The 21,075-nt window shown below is 30.1% G+C and overlaps 1 protein-coding gene across 1 annotated transcript in view; it reads left to right on the top strand.

The window, feature by feature from the left end:
• The first annotated feature begins 6,487 nt into the window (after window positions 1-6,487).
• Window positions 6,488-21,075, top strand: part of LOC118196019 (uncharacterized) — a 30,884-nt gene continuing 16,296 nt past the window's right edge. The window contains exons 1-3 of the mRNA XM_035367380.2: window positions 6,488-6,606; window positions 13,444-13,663; window positions 16,701-16,868. Of these exons, the coding sequence (XP_035223271.2) occupies window positions 6,598-6,606; window positions 13,444-13,663; window positions 16,701-16,868 (397 nt within the window). The 5' untranslated portion in view covers window positions 6,488-6,597. The remainder of the gene's footprint in view (window positions 6,607-13,443; window positions 13,664-16,700; window positions 16,869-21,075) is intronic.

Here is a 21,075-nt window from a genome sequence, read left to right as displayed (position 1 = left end):
ATTTCAAAGTTAAGTTAGAGTTTAGTTAATATTTTTATATTCTTATGTTCAGACCACAAGTAGTTGGTCTCTGTATTCCGAAGTACGGAAATTATTGTAAAGAGTGAAAAATAAAGGGTTTCATATACCCTTCCTGTGTATCTTGTCTACTTCCCATATTTATTGAACATAGCTTTAGTAAGCTCCCTGTTCCAAGTCAGGTCTCTGCATGTTCCCAAAGAAAGTAAGGCGGAACACAGAACCTGATAATAAAACAAATTTATTATTTTTTGATGATTTAACCGGCCATTTAAATATTCTCAGTAAAGAAGTGCAAGGAAAGGATAAACTTATCGCTGACATATACGCTTCTATTAAGGGTTTTCAATTGAAAATTTGGGAAAACATCTGAAATAAAGACAATCGCAGACTACCTAGGTCTTACTTAAATACCGCCCTTTTATTTCAAATGAAAAATCTCAGGAACACTCCAATTTTAAATTATTTTCATTGCTATTAAAATACAAATAATTATCAATTAAAATTATTATTTAATTATAAATATTAAAAATCTGAAAACTATCATATTTTACATTACACCCGAAGGTTTTTTTTAACGTTTTGCCTGTTACCTTTACTTATTAAATATCATGTTCTTTGCATTTAAATTATAAAATTCAATTCAACAGCAATATCACAAAATATTTAAAAGGGCATATCTTTAGAATTTCCGATACACCGTCTCGCGTGCTGGAGATAATTTTTTTCCTATACAGTGTTGCCATTGCTATCTTTGAAATTGCTGAATTTGCTAATAAAAACATTTTTAATGCTTGACAAAATATGAAGTAAATAATAAAACAAGTTCCAAATTCCAAATTTGGGCATCCATACGTCCATATTCGAATGGAAGACTACGTTATTCAAAATTGGATGGCTCTAGGTACCGTTGTTTTATCCTAATGCGAGAAACATTCATATATTTATGCAGATTCTTCATTAATTAATTTCTTTAAATATAACACAGGTCGATAAGATTTGGTGGCAACAACTTGAAAAGTGAACCGACTTTTATAGTGAACCAGCGCAAAATGCCAAAACGAATTTAACATCTCTTTTGGGCAATGGCAATTGATCTAATAATCTTTGATCTAGTAATTATTAATTATGAAATATTATATCATAATTAATATATATATTAATTATATATTTATTATGATTGGTTATTAATTATTCAAAAGTAAAATTTCCTATGAATAACGTAGCAGAAAATTTACAAATGGATAATTAATTTTCAGCGAGATGTAAAGCTTATTGAAAGATTTGAAGATACAGATCCAATTAACTTTTATTCCTACTTGTCAAAAGATAACTGTAATAAGAATAATTGCTTTAATTGGCTATACATTTATATGCGAACAGCTGTATTTTGCAGTTGAAAGTTAACAAGTCTAACAAAAGGTCCGGACAGACCAATGAACATTTACAATCCTTGATGAAGGTAGTTTTCAGTAATTTTTCTCTAAGGCTACAATCGTTAATTAACTCGAAGCGACATCATGTGTCAAGCTGTAGTAAAAAACAGAGAAATGTATAATTATTTACATACAATCATATGTATTTCTTTTGCTTGTATCGATAAAAATTTAATACATTAAAGAAAGAAAGTAGGTCGTTATTATTTATTCTCAAGGTTTGCTCCTCTGTATCGGTTTTCTCTGAAAATGTGGCAGTTTTCATCATTTGTTTATTTTACATTTATATTAAAACTAAGTTAGTTCGTGGCTCATTAAAAATATTATAATTATTTAAAATAAATATCCCTACCTACTAGTATAAGAGAATTACGAAATGCATCCAACGAAATTCAACGAAATTAATAAACATTTAGAAAAATTAGCAATTAAATCTAAACTGAAATAGCTTTGTGTCACACTTTGTATATCGCCGTTAACTTGGATATAGGGATTTCGTAATATGATACTATATTTTGTTAGAAAAATAGAGAAACATAATTATTAAAATCCTTTCATAAAAGTATTATATTGGAAACATTCCTGTCGAAAAAATGATCTTTTGGAGAAAGTAGAGCTTCAATAGCCGAGTGGTCAGAAGACATATAACTAGGTTTCTTAACACAAGCTGAATTCTATTACTCAATTTCAGGGTCTATTTAATTTTCAGATGGATAATTAATCTGCAAATAAAGTTTTACAGAGGATTTGTTTATTTGAGGCATAGGATAAGCAGCAGTTATTTTTATATCTAAGTTATATTATTTACAAGTAATTTATCAGAATATTTTCATAATGGCTTGTAGAGTTCCTAACTTTGTAATTCTAAGTTAATGTTGGAAGTGAAGAATCTTAAGAACTGATAAGCGAATAATTGCTTAATTTCGGATGACAAGAAACAACAAGATAGAAGGGTAACTAACCCTTTATTATTTCAATAAGATTTAACAAAATTCCGCCTGGGAGTGTACAAACAAAGCCCTCACTTGGGCTTGAACTTAAGAGACTAAGAATTAAACTAAAACTAAGATTAACTAAAGAAATATAGCCGAAGCTATCAAGATTCAAATCTAGTTGGCCCCTTAACTTATTTGACTTACGAAGCTTAGCAATGGCCTGAGTACGGCCGAGTGTAATAACAGCTTTGAGAGAGAGAGAGAGAGTGGCCAAAAAGGCAGACGCGCGTAAATCAGAAACTCTGATTCTCTCCTCCTCTGTAAGTAACTTCGTGTTTAAATACCGCTCCTCCTCATTACATATTCAGCAAGATTCCAAAACTACGTTCCGGCCGGAAGTAGTAAGTTAAAGTTAAGAATTTGACAGGAAAGGAACTTAAAATTTAACTGTTAATAAAATTAAAATAATCCTTATAGGCTTGCTTGCTGTATATGAGGTACGTCGTTGTTCTGACCAGAAAAAATTTCATTTATAGTTTTATTTAAGGAATAATTTTTAATTTTATTTAAGAGTATGATAATTTAATTTTTCTGTTTAAGATGTTAACGAGCATGGAATGTGAAACAGCAAACTATTTTCTAATTAAAATCAGGAATTTTTTCTCAATGTTTATTTAAAGAAAAGTAACTGGCAAATTCAGATTAACTTTTTGTTATGAATGTCTTTTACTTTTAAACTTTTAGAACAAACATAACAAATTCTTGTTAAATAATTGAATAATTTTCTTACGACTGACAGTGATATAGGCTGGATAGATTTGAATACTTTTCAACTAGTTTAAAAATCCCTTGACAATTTATTGCTGAATTTTAGAGCTCCGTGATAATTTTGATTTTAATTCTTACAAATGAAAGAGGTTTTGTTTGTTTTGATTCGACAGAAAATGAAGAAAACAAATGATAAAATAGTAGGCTACGAACAATAAGAAAAAGTCTCATTTTCTTTGGTAACATCAAATGTACAAAACTTCTAATATTTTAAATGAACTTTCACCATGTTTTATAACGTACTATAGGGACTTAAAAATTGTTTAAAGCACTCTTTTATTTAGTTAAAAAAATTAACAGAAGGCATCACTCGTACTTACAAAAGCCAGCATTTATGGCTGAAATCAAAGAATGGAAATTAACTGAAGCTAAGTAAATGAAAATGAAATCAAAGCATGGATATTAACTGAAGCTAAGCAAATGCCGTGGCTGAAATCAAAGCAGGGAAATTGACTGAAGCTAAGTAAATGTAAGTTAGTCTAACGACTACGCGCAGGTTGGCTCTGAACTAAAGTCGCCGTGACAAACCTAATGTCGAGAATAACGCAACGCCACAGTATACTATAATACTACTCTTAAACGATAATCAAATTAACAACATGGCCTTCAGTAGGCAGAACACGCTCTGATTCTATTTTCTAAAACCTTTCATTAAATACTATCTCATTTGAATATACGCTAGCTATAAATTTAAGTTCCTGGTAGGAAAATAGGAATCTAGAAGGAGAGAGAAGAACATTTTTAGGGTTTTCCTTATTTTCATAACAAATTTATTTTAAGCTTGATACCTGTATTATACTTCTCAACTTCCCCTCACATTCTCTCGCTAGGATGTAAATTTAAAGTTAAGTGAAGTGCTTATTTAAACGGGTGAATCTCTCAGATTATTCAGAGCGTGTTTCGTTAGTCCAACGCACGTTTCGTTGTTACGCTAGTAAGCCTTTTGGCCTTATTAGATTTAGCATCACGCCGGTTAGGTACTTGTGAGTCCACCTCTTAGGCGTAACTTAAGTGATATCTTGAACTGTTTATTTTAAGTTTGACTTAAACTATATTCTACGTTTTAGTTTTCCCCGCAAGTTGAAGGTGCTTTTATAACGCACAAAGATCGTGCCTTTCTGTTAACTATTTTGAATTAATAAAGGGTTATTTTTGCCCTTCGTCTGAGTCAGTAGTTTTATTCACCATTGTGCTAGAATTCGTTAGATCATTATAGTGTCTATTCTAGTGCAAGTGGAACAAAAAAGGAAAAGAAAAGGACATTAACATAAAATACCTGGTTACTTTACAAAGTCATATGGCATCAGTCAAGTATAAGAAGAAAGTTACCATAGAATTTCTTTTATTTCAGTTGCGTTTCTTATCATTCAATTTCGTAAATTATTAAAATTTGAAAAGTAGCTTTTTTACTAATATAATATAATACGAGTTTTAATTTTTATTAGTCCAAAGGACCAATTTGCTCAGGACTATTAATTTCATTTTGGCATTTTGCGTCGATTCACTATAAGCGTTGTTTCATTTTTCAAATTGTCGCCACCAAATATTATCGCCCTGTATTATACTTAAAGAAATTAAATAATGAAGAATCTGCATAAATATATGTATGATTCTTGCACTGTGATAAAACAACGGTACCTAAAGCCATCCAATTTGGAATAACGTAATCCTCCTGCGAATATGGCCATCTAGAAGCCAAAATTTGAAATTTGTTTTATTATCGATTTCATATTTTGTAAAACTTTAACGAACTTTTCATTAACAAACTCAAGGATTTCAAAGCGAGCAATGGCAACGTTGTACAGAAAAAACATTTTAATCTCCAGCTCGCGAGGCTGTGTATCGGAAATTCTAAAAAAATGCTCATTTAAAAATTTTTTCGCGATATTGCTTTTGAACTGAATTTTATGGTTTAAGTGAGAAAAACATGATATTTAATAAATAAAGGTAACACACAAAATGTTAAAAAAGCCCCCTTGGACGTAATTTAAACTCTGAAAACTTTCAGTTTTTTTTTAGCTTTTAATATTGAGCTCTACGTGATGTTCACATTCTTTGCTTGAGAGAATTATTCATAAAATGCTGATCTCATAAAATTGGGAAATTTTTCATTTTGTTAATAGTAAAAGAACAAATTTGATTTAGGACATGTGAAATGAATGAAAAGTGAAATTTGCAATATTTGAATAGAAATAGAAATAATTTGAATAGCAATATGTCTGCAGAAAGTTTTTCTAAACATCCCAACGGCAGTTAAGATTTTTAAATGAAATTTCCGTTTTGTCATTGCACTATAAAGGCAAAATTATTCAGTTACACGTAGTACCATTATGCCTAACAAACTCAAAGCAAATAAGCAAGACGTTACGTATGTAATATAATGCTATAATACTTAATTCTTATAACTATGCGTAAAATGTGTTGCCTAAATTATAAGAATAATAATAAAATTATACACACATTGTTTTCATGTTGGTTTAAACAGAAGAAGAAGTAAAGAATGTCTCCTCAAATAAATTTCCGATGAAATAAATTCCTCAAATTCTTTTTGAGGAAATTTAGATACATTCAAATGGATGATAAATTCATCACAGGAGCTGTCAACTGCTAAATGAGTTTACAGAGTTATCTTTCGAAAGTTAATCATCTGATAAGCAATATAGTGTACGTGTGATTTAGTATAGCTTGCACATACAGAAGAAATTATTTCCGTTTTCATCTCATTTTTTCAATCTGCTTTGCTCATAAAATAACATAAAAGACCTTACATCCACATCTTATCAGGAAAGATCTTATCTTAAATATCGTTTATAGTAAAATCTGTATCTAAACATGAGTTCGGAATTATATCATTACAAATTGCAGAAGAAATAAAGATCAAAGACAATTTTAATTATAATATTTTAAATTAATTTAATTTAAGTATGCTACGGCATTAACATCACGATTTCTTGTTTCGAGACTATTCCATTTTTAGCACTTCATCGAAAAAAACAGAAATTATCAGTTTCAGACGGTTAAGTCAATTTTTTTCAATACACTTTCTTTCATTACTATTTCCTTACAGAACCAATCCCCACATAACCCTCTTAAAAATACTTATTATACCATTTCAGAAATACTAGATACAGGGCATGAGAACATCTGATTCGATACAAATAGCATTCTAAGTTCCACCCACCAGCTGTCCAGTTTAATCTCCAGGATCCTCCCATCTCTCCAAGTAACGGATTTCATCATTTTATTTAAAAATTGAGAGATTGTTATGGCGCATTGCGTACCCTGGGCTACTATAAAAGGTTTCCCTGAAACTGCATTATCCATTTCAAGTCATTCATCAGTTGCTCAAGTTCATCTTTGGCCCTTATTCAGTCCTCAAAATGTTGCAGGTGAGTAAAAGTTTGGTTTCAAATAATATATCTTTGTTTGCCATTTTGTGTATTGGTTCATCAGCTTTTATTATAATAATATTCAATACCTGAGCACATTCAAAAAACCATTTATTAGTCGTAAATATCGTTGTCTTTCCTAATTTCAGACTTCTGTAGCTCTAATACTGGAATGGATTGAAACAAAGAGAGGTAATGATACCCATAGATATTTTTGACAGTAGAAATATCAGAAAAATATATATGTATTATAATCAATATCCGAAAAATACCACTCAGTAATGCTTTTAGAGCATTGATGTCAGCAACGAACATTATTTTATTTTAGTTTCATTATTATATTACATACCTATCCCTATTAGACAAGTTTTTCTACTGAAAGATTAGAAGCAGTGATCAGAAGCTCCACAACAGAAAAGGGAACCCAAAATTAGGCTTAATGTTTTATAAATTACACTAAATTTTTGTGAAAATGCTTTAACATTAGCTTAACAACGTCTTCTTTGGCGATAGATAGTATGCTGTCCAGCATTTATTCCATTACTTTTTTTTATGAAAATGAAACTTATTCTTTGCAGGAATAAAAACTAACATCTCTTATAAAAAGAACCCATCCTCTCCATATAAGAGCTGTTTTTCCATTACAATTTCTAATTTTTATCTTGCTATAAAAATAAGATAGCTTTCTAAAACTGAGTTAACATTCTAACAACGGTGATTTGAGAGGTTTTCCGTGTAAGTATGGATATTTTGTTTGATAATGGCAGAAATGAGATAAATTAAATTTAAACCTAAAATTCACAGATCGCCAACTATAATTTATTCCTAAATTCCAGCTTTAAATTCTGTTGAAAGGGACCTATCGAAAAAATGAGTCAGTCTGACCATATATAAATCCATTCTAGGAGGACAGAATTGGATGCAGATATTTAGATTTAGGTAACATATTTTAAGGGACTCTGCACAATTAAGCACTTGGGAAAATGATAGGTAATAAAGCAAATAAGCTAAAGGAGGGATGAGGAAGAAATATTTACATATATTAATATTTACAATATACATAAATGACCTTATAAACACAAAAATACAAATCAATGATATTCATATGTGATGGCATTTCATTATAAAAGAAAAAAAATCTGAAGAAATAAAAAATCTTTCTTTTCCCAACGAAGCAAATGAAAGAGAGCCAAATGAATTCTGTACCGTAATAAATGTTGTTAGTAATATCGTTTATTAATGAAAATAAACCAAACATTAAACGCATTTACAATTACATTAAATTATTAGAAAATATGTTAATCTTTAAAATTATTATAAGTTTGTTTATTAATAATGAATTAATTTTAAATAATAAATTTAGTTCACTTAGCTGTTAGAGACCTATTAAATTTAGAAGATCTAATTTATCTTTTGCAGAATGGGAACACAGAAATTGCTATGTTCAGTGTAAATTAAAGATTTCTAATTTCGTGCAATAGCAACACAGTAAGAGAGGGGAACATATACCCGATAACTTGACGTAAAGTAACTGAGAAAGAATTTGAGAAGACTTCTATAAGGATATATCTAACATTAATAAAATTTTGTTAGGAAAAGATATTAAAATATAAAGTGTTTATATGTATATAAAAGTAAGAAAAGTCGGATTCAGATACAACATTTTAAGTTTATCTGCCAATCTCTGTTTTACATATTTATTACCGCTAATAGTCAAATTCCACCTTATGCTTAGAAACGATGAACGAATTAAAATTTATCTCGAACCCGAAATTTATCTTGAACCGGTTAATTGAAAAAAGTGTTTCAGATTTTTTCATTTTCACAATAATAATGGAAAAAAAAAAAAAAAAAAAAAAAAGTTTTTGGTATCTGAATCCCCCTTTGGTCGATGAGAAGCTTAGACTGCAAGAAATCAGTTCACAGTGAAGCTGAACTTATTTTCAGTCTTGGGAATGAAATCCTAAACCTAAGAAATTTCCCTTTTCCATTTGACTATTTTCATCGACTTATTTTGCCGCTTTTCGCTTTTCCTCGGAAACAGAAATTCTGTTAACGCTGTTTTATATCTTAAACATGTTAGTAAAGCATTAATTTCTGCGAATTGTGCGAAAACTAATGCCTTAGCAAACGTTAATAACAATAATTCACTAAAATTACTTATTAAACTATACCCCAACTTTTATTCATCTCAAAGTTGTTTTTAAGAAATTGCTTTTTTTCCTAGAAAGAAGTTTTAATTCTCTTTAAATATTTCTTTGAATCCAATATACGAGTAGATTGATGTTATTAAATGCGCAGTTGTGACCTAAAATCAAAGTTAAAAGTTTTATCCGAAACTAAAACTGCGCAATTGTTTTATTAGTTTTTTTTACTTCCTTGTACAAAGTAAAAATGGAGTATTGTAATTGCGAAGCATTTCAAGTATCATATTTCAACGAAAATATCCACTTTCACCCCTATCAAATGCAATTTAACGATGTTTTTGCGTGACATCTGTACGTAAGGACAGAATAGAACAAAAGACTCTCCTTCCCCCAAAAAATTATAAAATTGATTTAAAATGAATTCTGAAGATATTTTTTGTGGTGTCTGTATATACGTATGTATGTATGTATCTCGCATAACTCAAAAACGAGTAGCTTCAGAACGTTGAAATTTTTCATATAGGGACTTCCATAACATATAGATGTGCACCTCCTATTTTGGTTGCAATCGGCCGCACCAATAGTATATAAATATATATATATATAATGTTGAATGATCTTAAATTCACTTGGTTCGAAAACAAGTTTTTCTAATACTTGCGCAATAGCTGCAAAGTAAGATAATAATAATTTATTTACTAAAGAAATATTGATTATATTATCTTCTAATATAAATTTAGTAGAAGTATAAAAAAAGAGGGAACCCATATGTAGGAATTTTAATTCCGAGAATTGTGTTTTAAAGTAATTTGAATGTAAATTATTAAAAATGAAATTAAATTAAAAGCAAGTAATTATCGCTATTGATCGGAAATTAGTTGACTTTTCAAGAGGAACAAACCAACTCCCGTTCAATGAACAATAATTAATAAATACGAAGGTGTTTCTTTTTGTACTCAAGTAAGAATGGTTATGCCAAACTGACCAATTAAGTTAGACCAAAATTGTAGTTCCGTGAAGTGATGGGATTTAGAACCAAAGTAGAGTATTAAAGAACTCATTCTGAAGTAAGCATTTTCGCTAATACAAGATTTTTTATAAATTTTGAGTGAAAAGCAATTTATGTAGTAAATGTCCCCCGACACCTTCGCTTTTATGCATGTTAATTCAAAACTATTTGTATAAAAATTAAACAGTGGTAATCTTAATTGGAATTATGAAATAGAACTCAAAGTAATTGAAATAATCATTAGAAAATTAAGAACCATTGCAAAAACAAATCAAATAATAAAAACTGAAACATTAATATATATATATAATAAGAAAAAACTGTGAAATGTACATGAGGATGTAAAAGGCCAGAAAATGCATTAATTAACTTACGTTCTTTTTAGTGGGATGTCGGTAAAGTGTTTTCTTCTGTGTGTAAAGTGTCGGTAAAGTGTTCTTTCAGAAGATTTGTGTGTCCGAAATTCCGTTATCGGCAGCGGGGATACTTTGAATTATTTCAGACGGCAAAACTTGTGAGAAGTAATTTATGGGACGAGGGAGGGACTAAGAATGCTTGAGGGACGTTTGTTGCGCAGTTCTTATGTGAGTGAAAACGTCTGTTAAAATTTTGAATATACTAACTAGTGAATGGAAATTAATTAATTTCTGTCTAATTGTCGTGTCGGAACGAGGAAGAAAATTAGAAAAGGAAAAAAGTAATTTTTATTCTCAACGAGCTATTTGACAAACTAAAAATTATAAAATAGGCTCATTTTTTTAGTAACAGTATAAGAAAAGTCTGAAAACAATAGCCTTTTAATACTATATACAATTTTGTAATTACACTATGTACAAATCCTCCAACTGATAGTCATCCAACTTATATCGCCTTCTCAGGTTTAGAAACAAATTACCATATCCCTATCAATTAAATGATTTAGAGTGAGTATTTAACGCCTCCCCTTTTAAGACAATGGTTTATAAATCAATTAGGTATTAGATTATTTTTGAGAATTTTAATAAGGAGCAAAATTTCGCGTTGTTGATCTATCGTTATCTGTGCAAATATTTTTAATACGTTGTATTTGATTTATTATTGTATTACTAATAACTTTTTTGGAGATGTTGGAAGTCCAACTTATTAATCTGTTAGTATTGAAATTGAAGTTTCTTCTTTTGTCAAACAGTAATTTTTTTTTTGTTTTTGTTTTTTTGTTAATGATTTGAAGATTGAGAGCGTCGATGTTATTTTGCGAATGATTAGTTTTATTAAGCGTAAGGCATTATGGATAAATCTAGGAGCATTCAATCTTAATAAATAAGGATAAATCTAGGAGCATTCAATCTAAAATTATTAAAAGTAATAAGATCATAAATATATCTGTAAGAGTGCCTGTAGTAATTTAATTCTTGCTGTTGTAAATTATTTTGGAAGTTAAATTCTTTGATAAATAAAAAGTTACTGATCTAAGTACAGGGAGCACATTGGAAGTCCCCTGACTTGCTTAAAAAGTTGACTTTGAAATTTAATGTAGTTATGAAAATGTGTGCATTTTAGGTAGGTTTTCCATTTACTAAGATTCATAATCATGAACATAGCAGGGAAGAGTTTAGGCAGATCTAGTACACTAGTAAAATTTCTTCTAAAGGAAGTGAGGTATATAAGTTTTCAAAGTCATAGCAGTTAATGTTTTGTATGTCAATTGTTTGGATGGCATTAATGACAGGAGTCTTATTATGGATGATCCAGCAATAGTTAGTATGATTAATGTTACAATTGTTGAAAATAAATTTAGAATTTTTTTAAAGTTTTCTTTAGTAAATAAATTATATATATATATATCTCCGCTCTGTTACTCGTTTCAGTCAGCTTAGTTTCTTTGCTTTAATATGTTTGTAAGTTTGTAAATTGTAAAGTTTTTCCTTTAAAAATGACAGTTAATGTTGTTCTTATCTTCCGGTTAAGATGTTTATGCCTTTAGTTAACGTGCATGCAATAATTGTGAAATTATCAACAATTTAAAAGTTTTTTAAGTGAGGCTAAGCCTAATTTTTGATTATGATAGCAGCCATATTTGTTTACGTTTGAAACTTAGCGGAATAGTGGATTTGTTGCCAATCTAGACAAACTAAGCTTCGCAACAACAAAGTAACGTCTTCTTTTGTTATTGCGAATTAAATTATGCTTAATTAAATTAAATTATGCTGGAATGATCATTTAAGTTAGCTTGTTTTTGCTTACAAACTGTAATTTTAATTGTAAAAATTATTTTTTAATTTTTCAACGGTACTTGGTGTTTTATGATTTTCCATATCTTTCAATTTTAATGAAAATATTTTGAATTTTTATGTATTTTTGCCTTGCTTCCGAGTGACAAACTGAATCAATTAGTAGCGCATGCGCATCAGGTAAGCAGCGCTGAATCGTCTGTGAAAAACTGTTTTCTTTTATTTGTTTAATTTTTCGTCATCGTTTTAGATTTGTTATAGCATTTGAATAGGACTTGTGCCAATTCTTCAGATGATATAATTTTTGTACACTCTGAGTTATAAAATGAATGAGATGTAACTCTGTTAAGTGAACGAAGCGCCTAAGTGTCGGTATGGTAAATATATATAGTGAACTTAAAAAAGTGCACTTATTCTATTGTGGTTTATGCGCTATCGAGAAAGTAGATTTAATTCAAAATTCGTTAACTGTTAAGTCAATATGTTTAAATGAAATGCAGGAAAATTGCGTATAATTTAATATTCCGTTCAAGGAAGTCATGTAGTGTACACATCAGATTTTTTAAAAATAAGTTAGAATCAAAAATATTTTAATGTACTACGAAATTAACACAGTAATGTGAAATAGCTGCTTTTATGCCAAAAAAGAGGCGAATATTTATCTGAAAAGAAAAATTATTAAAAATAAGTTGAAAAATATAACACTACACTTATAACTCACCATCATTTCTAAAGTCATAGATATTTTTAAAATAAATATAATGTTTCTTACGATTTGAGATTTTTTATTAATAATTTAATCATTTATAAATCAATGTATCTTGAACATACACAAAATCAGTTTACTCAAAATTCAATATAAATATGAGTTATAAATTAATTTACACAAAATAATATTAATTATGTTTTCTTCCTTTAACATGATCTCTTTGAGTTGTGAATAATTAATGTATATACATTAGAAATTATTTAGTAATTTTTGTTAATATATCTATAGCAGGGTTCTAAATCAGGCGGAATTTCATGGTTTCAGGAGGGGAATGCAGTCAGCAGTTTATTTAGCTGCTAAGTATTTAGTTTTAATTTATGAATAAAAAAACCTACGTTTATTCAAGTTTTGGTATTAATCAAAATTTTCTATACTTTTTCTTGTTTAAAAAATAATCTAAATTTAAATAAATTTTTAGAGTTTGCGTGGGAAGTTGGAAGGGAAAGATCGTCTAGCAATGGCGAAAGGCGTGTATGGCGCAAAAAAAGGTTGAGAAACACTGGTCTATAGCTATTAATGTAATCGTAGCTTTAATTACATGATTCGATATTGGCATATTTGTATTATTATGATTAACTTGCTCAATTGTTATGTGCTTTGTGATAGTATTTTTATGAGGCTCATTAATATATATTAATGATTGCGTTATTGGTAAATTGTACCTGTTGTAATAACATTTTTGCTTTTTTTCTACTGAAATAGCTAATTTTCGTCGTGATGACTATTGGGTTTATCGTATCTTCAGCGACTGATGGTGCCGCTGCCCTAGAACCGAAACTTGTAATGAAGAGGGGTAGTAATGTACGGCTTTGTGGAAGAATGTTGGTACAAACCCTCAACTTACTATGCGACGGAGAATACTACGATCCAGGAGAAAACAGGGTGGGAAAGAGGAGCTTTGGAACCGAGCAAGCTGAAATTGGTAAGCTTTCTTATATACCTCCGGTAGGACTTAATTTCATTAATTATGCTCTGAATCGTATAGAAGAGAGTTCGGAAAATAAGTGCTAGAGCTCTGTTGAAGATACAAATAAATACAAATAAATTATTAATTAGCAGAATAATAATAAATACAAATAAAAATAAATACAAATACAAATAAAAAAACTAAAACCTACAAATTAAAAAAAAATCGAGTAATTCTAAAATAACAATGGGAGAATGCCAAAATGTCTTACAATTTTTTCTCTCCATGTAAAAATAAAATAATAACAATAAAAAAATCTAAAAGGTGTCATATTTTAAATTACATCCAAAGGGGCGTTTTTTAATCTTTTGTGCGTTAATCTTTATTTATTAAATATCATGTTCTTTGTATTTAAACCATAAAATTCAGTTCAACAGCAATGTCGCAAAATAATTTTAAAATGAGCCTATCTTTAGAATTTCCAATATACAGTTCCGCGCGCTGGAGATAAAAATGGTTTTTCATCCTCGTAGATTGTTGCTCGCTTTCAAATCGTTGAGTTGAGTTTGTTACTCAAAAATTTGTTTTATGATCAATTTCATTTTACAAAATATGAAATTGATCATAAAACAAATTCCAAATTTCAAATTTTGTCTTTCAAACGCCCATACTCGTAGGAGGATTACTTCATTCAAAATTCAATGCCTCTATGTACCGTTGTTTTATTACAATGCGAGAAATATACATACATTTATGTAGATTTTTCATTATTTAATTTCTTCAAATATAATGCAGGATTCTAACATTTGGTGGCAACAGTTTGAAAAGTGAAACGGACATTTATAGTGATTCAACGCAAAATCGCAAAACGAAAACAGTAGTCCTTCAGGTACAAAGCCCCTTTGGACTAATTAAGGCATTTTTAAAAGAAATGAAATGAAATAGAAATTAAAGGAGACTAAAATGTTGATGTAAGATATGATAAAGTGTAAATATGTGAAGATAAATATTTTGAAGAATATTCTTCGCTGTCAGATAAAACAGCTTCCTTATTTGTGCTTCTAATTAATTTAAAGCTTTCTAGTTTGGATAGGTAAGAGTCAATAAGTATTTGCCATCCTGAAAAGATCGTCCACTAGTGACCGAGCGGTCAAGTAGCTCAATACTGGTAGTTCTGTCCAGTGTTCGAATCCCGACGAACTGCATGGGCCTTTTCGTGGGTCTTTAAATGTGCAACACGTATACGATCCAGTTTCTCATCGAAAATTCTTATTGAAGGCGTCTCTCCTCTTAGTCAGATAGCATCTCGAATGCTTTGTCATAATCAAGTAAACCAAACCTGAAGAGATGACATTTCCAAATGAGGCATTGCTTGCTTAGGCGCTAGTTTTTCCCAAGCATTTTGCTTTACCTAACTCAAATGAGGTGTATATGGGTTGCTAACAATATCAGTTTTACTGCTGCATTAATAAGAGTTTTCTGTTTATATTGAAGTTCTATTATTCAATAAAGTAGCGTATCTCACCTGATTTAGGGCTCTGGGATATGTACGTTGCAATTATGATTTCAATCCAAAGCTGAGGTGTACCACAGACGGGTTTCAGTGTACATCGGCTAAATTAATCCCTTATTTGCTCACTTTTCAAGATGCATGGATCAGTGTACTGAAGCTATAAGATTGTTGGTTGGTTGATTGAAAGCTATCAGGAGTATTAATACTTTATTGTGGGCTCTTCGACGGGTACTGTCTTTGATAGTGACATTTTGTACGTCAATGTCATTTTAAAGTGCATTACTTCTTAAGCATTAAGGTTTGAGCAGATTCGAAGGATTGGGTATACTAAACTTACGCGATCCTAATATTTGTTATGATGCAATGCTTGAAAGGAGTTGCTTGTTTAGAATATGTCTGTGCTGTATACAAATTCCTACAGGTGTTTCCTTCCATATTATAAGGGACATAATGATGTATAAATACATGCACAGAAAATTCGAGATTATGAAAAGAAAGAAAAGCAGAGGGTATTCTGGTTATCCTAGCATGCATCATCTTCATTAGCAATTGTATAAATGCGTGTTTTTTTTTAAATCAAATTCATTATTTTAATGATGTTTCTTTTTTAGTCTTCGCTTTTAATGAGGAAAGTTATATAACTCGGAGTTACTCGCATTGTATATGGTACGTGAAATTATTTGCTGCTGAGGGTATTTTTTCAAATATTTATTCCAAAAAGCAAACTTCCACAGCTTTTTAAACATAGACACAATTAAGTGTCCATGTTTAAAAAGCTGTATTTTAACACAATTATTAACAGCAAGTTCTGAATGTGAACGATTGTATAAAAAATAAATATTTTATATAGTTCTTATAGAGTGTAAGATCCGATTAATAAAATAATCACATGTTTTAATAAACTAGGAAAAAAATCTATACATTTTGGCTAAAAAGAAATATTACAGAACAAGTCACTAAATTTTATAAATTTAACACGTTAGTTTTTACCTAAACGAAAATACGAGACATTTAAGGAAATCTTAAGGAGGAAAAACTGTTTGCTTTGGTGATTAATCTTAAAAAAAAGTAGATTTCTTCCTAATATATCTTACAGTTTTTCAAAATAATGACAAACAGAATTCTTGAAGTGCCCCTACTTCGTTCCCCAAATATTTCGAAAATTATTTTTCTTGCTGGAAAAAAAAATTATGAACTAATAACAACTAATAATTTGCACAGTTTTGTGGGCTTCTTTAATAAAAAAGATCCTAAACAATTAATCAACACCACTAAATTATAACCAACAATAATAAATAACATTAATTAGTTGAATTTTCAATTCCTTTGGCTGTTAAACAGGAATGCAAATCAGTTCGATTAAGCTAAATCGTGGCAAGGAAAGCGATAAAGACAAACACTTACTGGAGAAGAAAAAGCATTTTGGAAGTAATAGAAATAAATAATTCTTAGATTTTTTCCCATATTTATTTGGAATTTATTTATAAAGATGTAACATTTTAAATATTTTTATGTATTTTGAACAAAAATCTTTTGCAGATTCCTTTCCTCAATGGCTTGTCCTTGCCTTGACATCCAAAGGCCAGCTTGAAGCCAGCCAGACCAATCCTGATTTGACAGCTTTCCACAAAAGAAGACCGAGGGGTGTTGTTGACGAATGTTGCAGACAGTCTTGTACAGTATCAACTCTCCTGTCCTACTGTCGACGTGTGGATTAAAAACTTTGGATACTCTATCGATGAGGACTAAATGTGAATATGATTGTAGGTCAAAAAATGTTTTGGTGTAAAGATATGTTGGTCTCTTTTGACTGTATTTTCTGCACGTTTAGATAAATTATCAAAATTGTTGTTATATTTGCATGCATTTCTGTAAACAGTTTCTTCATTGTTTAATGACAATATGCCCTTTCTTGACTAAAAACGATATTATGACGTTCTTCCCAGTAAACCTAAAAAAGTTAAAACAATATTAAGAAATATCCAAGCATAAATTAGAAGAAAATTACAATAAGCTCTAAGTTTATTACGTAATTAAGAGAAACGATATCTACTTCTAGAGCAATTCACTTTACTAAAGTTATGTAGGATTTAAATGCTTCAAAAGGTAAACTTCAATAATGAACCTTTTTTGCGGAGTTAAACAATAATCTTCATTAATTAAAAGAGAACACAGTTTTAAGGGGAACACTTTACTATAACCATGTTGTTAATAAATTCAGGAATGCGCATATAAAAAGGAGAATAAATTTTCGTTTATAATTTTTTTGGGAAATTTACTTATCTGTTTATCACAATTAGAAAATAAATAATTTGAATCAATATTTATTTAAATAATTCTTATATTAAATTTTAATACTTACAATAAATCGTAGTAATTCTTATAATAATTTATTTAAATATTTTTTTCTAAAATAATTCTTTTCTGTTCATTAATATCTTGGAGATATGCCACTATCTCAAGCGACTTGTATGTCCAGTAAGTATACTGCAATTGATGACAATACCAAACCTGCTATAAAGTAGTGTAAAATAATACAGTACAGATGTAATTTATTATTACTTTATTACGAGAGACATAATAAAAATATTACAAAAACATACGTAAATTTAAAACAAATTTTTTTATGTTCCGCTATAAAACATGTCGACAATGAACTGAAATGTATAGTACCAAAGGCTGGAAATATATTTTATGAGTTAATGTAAGTTTGACTGCAAATATATTTTAACATTCAAAGCAGTAAATTAAAGGCTAGCACCTTTCAAAGATATAAATTAAGAGTTAGGCATTTCAAAAGTATGAAATGAAAAAGCAACATTTCATAATCTTCAAAACTTCGAAAAGCCGTATCATATTTAAACACAAACATTTCTAAAGTCTTGTATTTGACGTCCGTAGTAAAGAAACGCTTGTAATACATTTTACCTTTTGAATAAATCACACAATGAACTTAAATGCTCCCTTCATGAGCAAAACAATTTTAAATGAAAAACAGATAATTAAAGAAAATCATGCTGGCATACGAGTTCTAAACGTATTAGTGTTTTTTTCAGAAAAGATGTTCTAATTGACTTTTTTTAATAAAAGTAACCTTTCTCTGATAGAGAAACAAATTGAAGGGGAATTGATACAGCTTTTGTGAAACTCTCCTGTTTCCAGTTACTTTTAACGCCCCAGTAACAGAATAAAATACAGAGATTTTAATGTTGGTCTTCTTAAGTTTCTAAAATACATATATATATATATATAAATTACCTCGATACGTCAAACTTTTTAGACACTAGTTCTAAGCGTATATTTTGGAGAGAAAAGAAAGAAAATTTTTGTTTAACATCTGAATTTGTTTTGCTCATAAGATTTTGACATTTAATGATCAAATTTCATGAATGGTATTTGATTTCAAACGTAAATTGTTTTAAATATCGTGTTTAAACTTTTGAAAAATTGAGATCCTTAAAATATGTGTTTTTTTAATCATGATCGATTCTTATAGCTTTCGTTATTCTATAGATTCTTACTTATTTTGAATTTCTGTTTCTTAATGACATAAGAATATCTTATTAAAATGAGAGATAAGTAATGTTTAAAAATAAATTTATAATCATTTTAAAAGTATAAACTTTGTCCTCAGGTAAATTACGTGCATATTTAATGTGCTTTCAAAATCACACTTAAAAACTTTAATCAAAAACCTCCGTCTCCGAATAGAGACTTAGCTTTCTATAAAAGTGCGTATAAATAGTCTTTTGCTTTAAAAATATTTTTTGTCGAATATTGTTTGTCTGACCATATCTAGATTCTGTTTAAAGCAATCTGAAACTGTATCTTCACATATCTCATATCAGCACCCTTACCATCGTCACCATATAGGCCGCCCACGATGACGGGATCTGAAGTGCATTCGACTCCTTGTCACGATGATAGGATCCTGAAGTGATTCGAGGAAGTTCTTTTAAAACAGAAAGCGTTTTTAAGCGTAACAAGGTGGCTCTTAAAACACAGCCTTGAGCCTTATTCTTTTCTTGTTTATAGACATCTGGCAAAACAGACAAAAATTTAATTGAAAAATCTAAAGGTTCTGCATGAAAGTTGGTAGGTTGAACACCAGCTACTAAGCATAAAAATCACGCAAAATTCATTATAGTCATGCCTCTGATAGAGACTAAAATAAATCTTTTCTATATGAAAAAAGACAGGAACTAGATGTTTTGTTTCACAAAAGCCAAAGCCTTATGGACAGAGGTTTGCAGAAGGAGCATATCTATCTTTAGGGAAACTACTCTGATAGGTAAGGTTACGTAATTCTCTTATATATGTGTACCATTTTTTAAACATGTTGCAAATCGAAGTCGTAAGTGTCATATAGATCAATAGTTGAAAGAATTCTTCAGACCTATTCTTGGTTTATCTATGGAATGACTACAGATCTCTTCCATGCGCAAGAAAATGTATACTTCCTCCACACTGGATTGTAAAGAGCCAGAAAGTCATTCATTGACTTACAGGAGAGATGTTTCAGTATTTTATAACTGACACCGTCTGGGGAACAGAAGTAGAACATAAAAAGTGTCCGAAACAAACTTTTAATAAGAGCCTTAAAAGAATGAATTTGCTTGATATTCGATGCTTGATATCGAGATCAAAAGTGGTTTATTAGTGAAAGTGAATTGTAGCATTCAAAGGATTCACAGATGCTGCCATGAAAGCAATCAACTATTACAGCGCTATCTTTAATAGGTTTATTAAGTTCAGAAAAAAGACCGTAATGATGGAAACTAATCCGAGAAAGTTTTCCTTTATTATCCTGATAAAAAATGTTTGCCTTATTTAAGAAACATAAAGGGTCTTTTGGCTTCTTTTCCGACTGCTGTCAAATACACTTTCAGCAGATCTATGTAATTAAAACAATATTCGCAAGTTCTGATCTCATCTCGCGTAGAATACAGAAATCTCCATGGAACACACATGTATTTAAATCTTACATAAGATGCCCACGCGTGATAGTGGTTAGTGACTCGACTGCAGTACCGAAGGACTCGGGTTCGAATCCCGGAAAAGTCATGGATGTTTGAAATGTATAGTATCTTTGCAGCATGGGGGCCTTCTAAACATGGGGCGAGATGAAAGGCTTCTCGAGAGATTGATGGTAGGAGAAAAGAGATGGGAGACCCTCGCATCCGTCCTCCGGGTTGCTCCCTCTTAAAATTGGGGGCAGAACTTAACTAATGTCGGGCTGTCACCTCTATAGTACTCAACGCTCTTGCCAACAACAGGCGCATTTGACTTGATGAAAGTCGTGGGCTTGTACAGACTATTGTCAGACAAGTAAGATTGGTAACAACAACAGCAACAACGTAACATAATCCGTCTACATGAAGAGAAGAAAGAGATAAGTCTGAAACTTCAATAATCAACAATTCAATGCAAACTAAAACAACTATGTGTCGCACTTTGTATATCACCGTAACCTGGATATAAGCATTTATTAATACTATGTTTTGCTATAAAAACAAAATATAGAGTATATTTATTAAAACCCTTACGTAAAAATATTATACAGGAAATAATTTCTGTCGGAAAAATGAATTTCTGAGAAAGGTAACCCTTGAACAGACGAGCGGTCAGAAAACATACAACTACACTAGTGTCTTAATACTTATACAAGCAAAGATCTATGACTCAGTTATATGCCTAGTTCCCTTTTTCAGACTGGTGACTCAACTGCAAGCAAAGTTTGCTGGTGGATTTATTTAATTTGCTGAATAGGATTAATTTATTTGAATAATTTTATAATGGCATCTTTATTCTGCACAAAATACGTCGTTGTTATAATAAGAGAAAATTCATTTACAGTTTCATACGCTCAGTAGGTAATAATTTTAAAACTTTTTAAGGAAGTGATAGTTTAAAT

This window comes from Stegodyphus dumicola, chromosome 8 (assembly GCF_044657685.1).
Source record: "Stegodyphus dumicola isolate Sdum_Otavi_A_Nest chromosome 8, ASM4465768v1".
Lineage (NCBI taxonomy): Eukaryota > Metazoa > Arthropoda > Arachnida > Araneae > Eresidae > Stegodyphus > Stegodyphus dumicola.
This window is presented reverse-complemented; position numbering and strand designations above follow the sequence as displayed.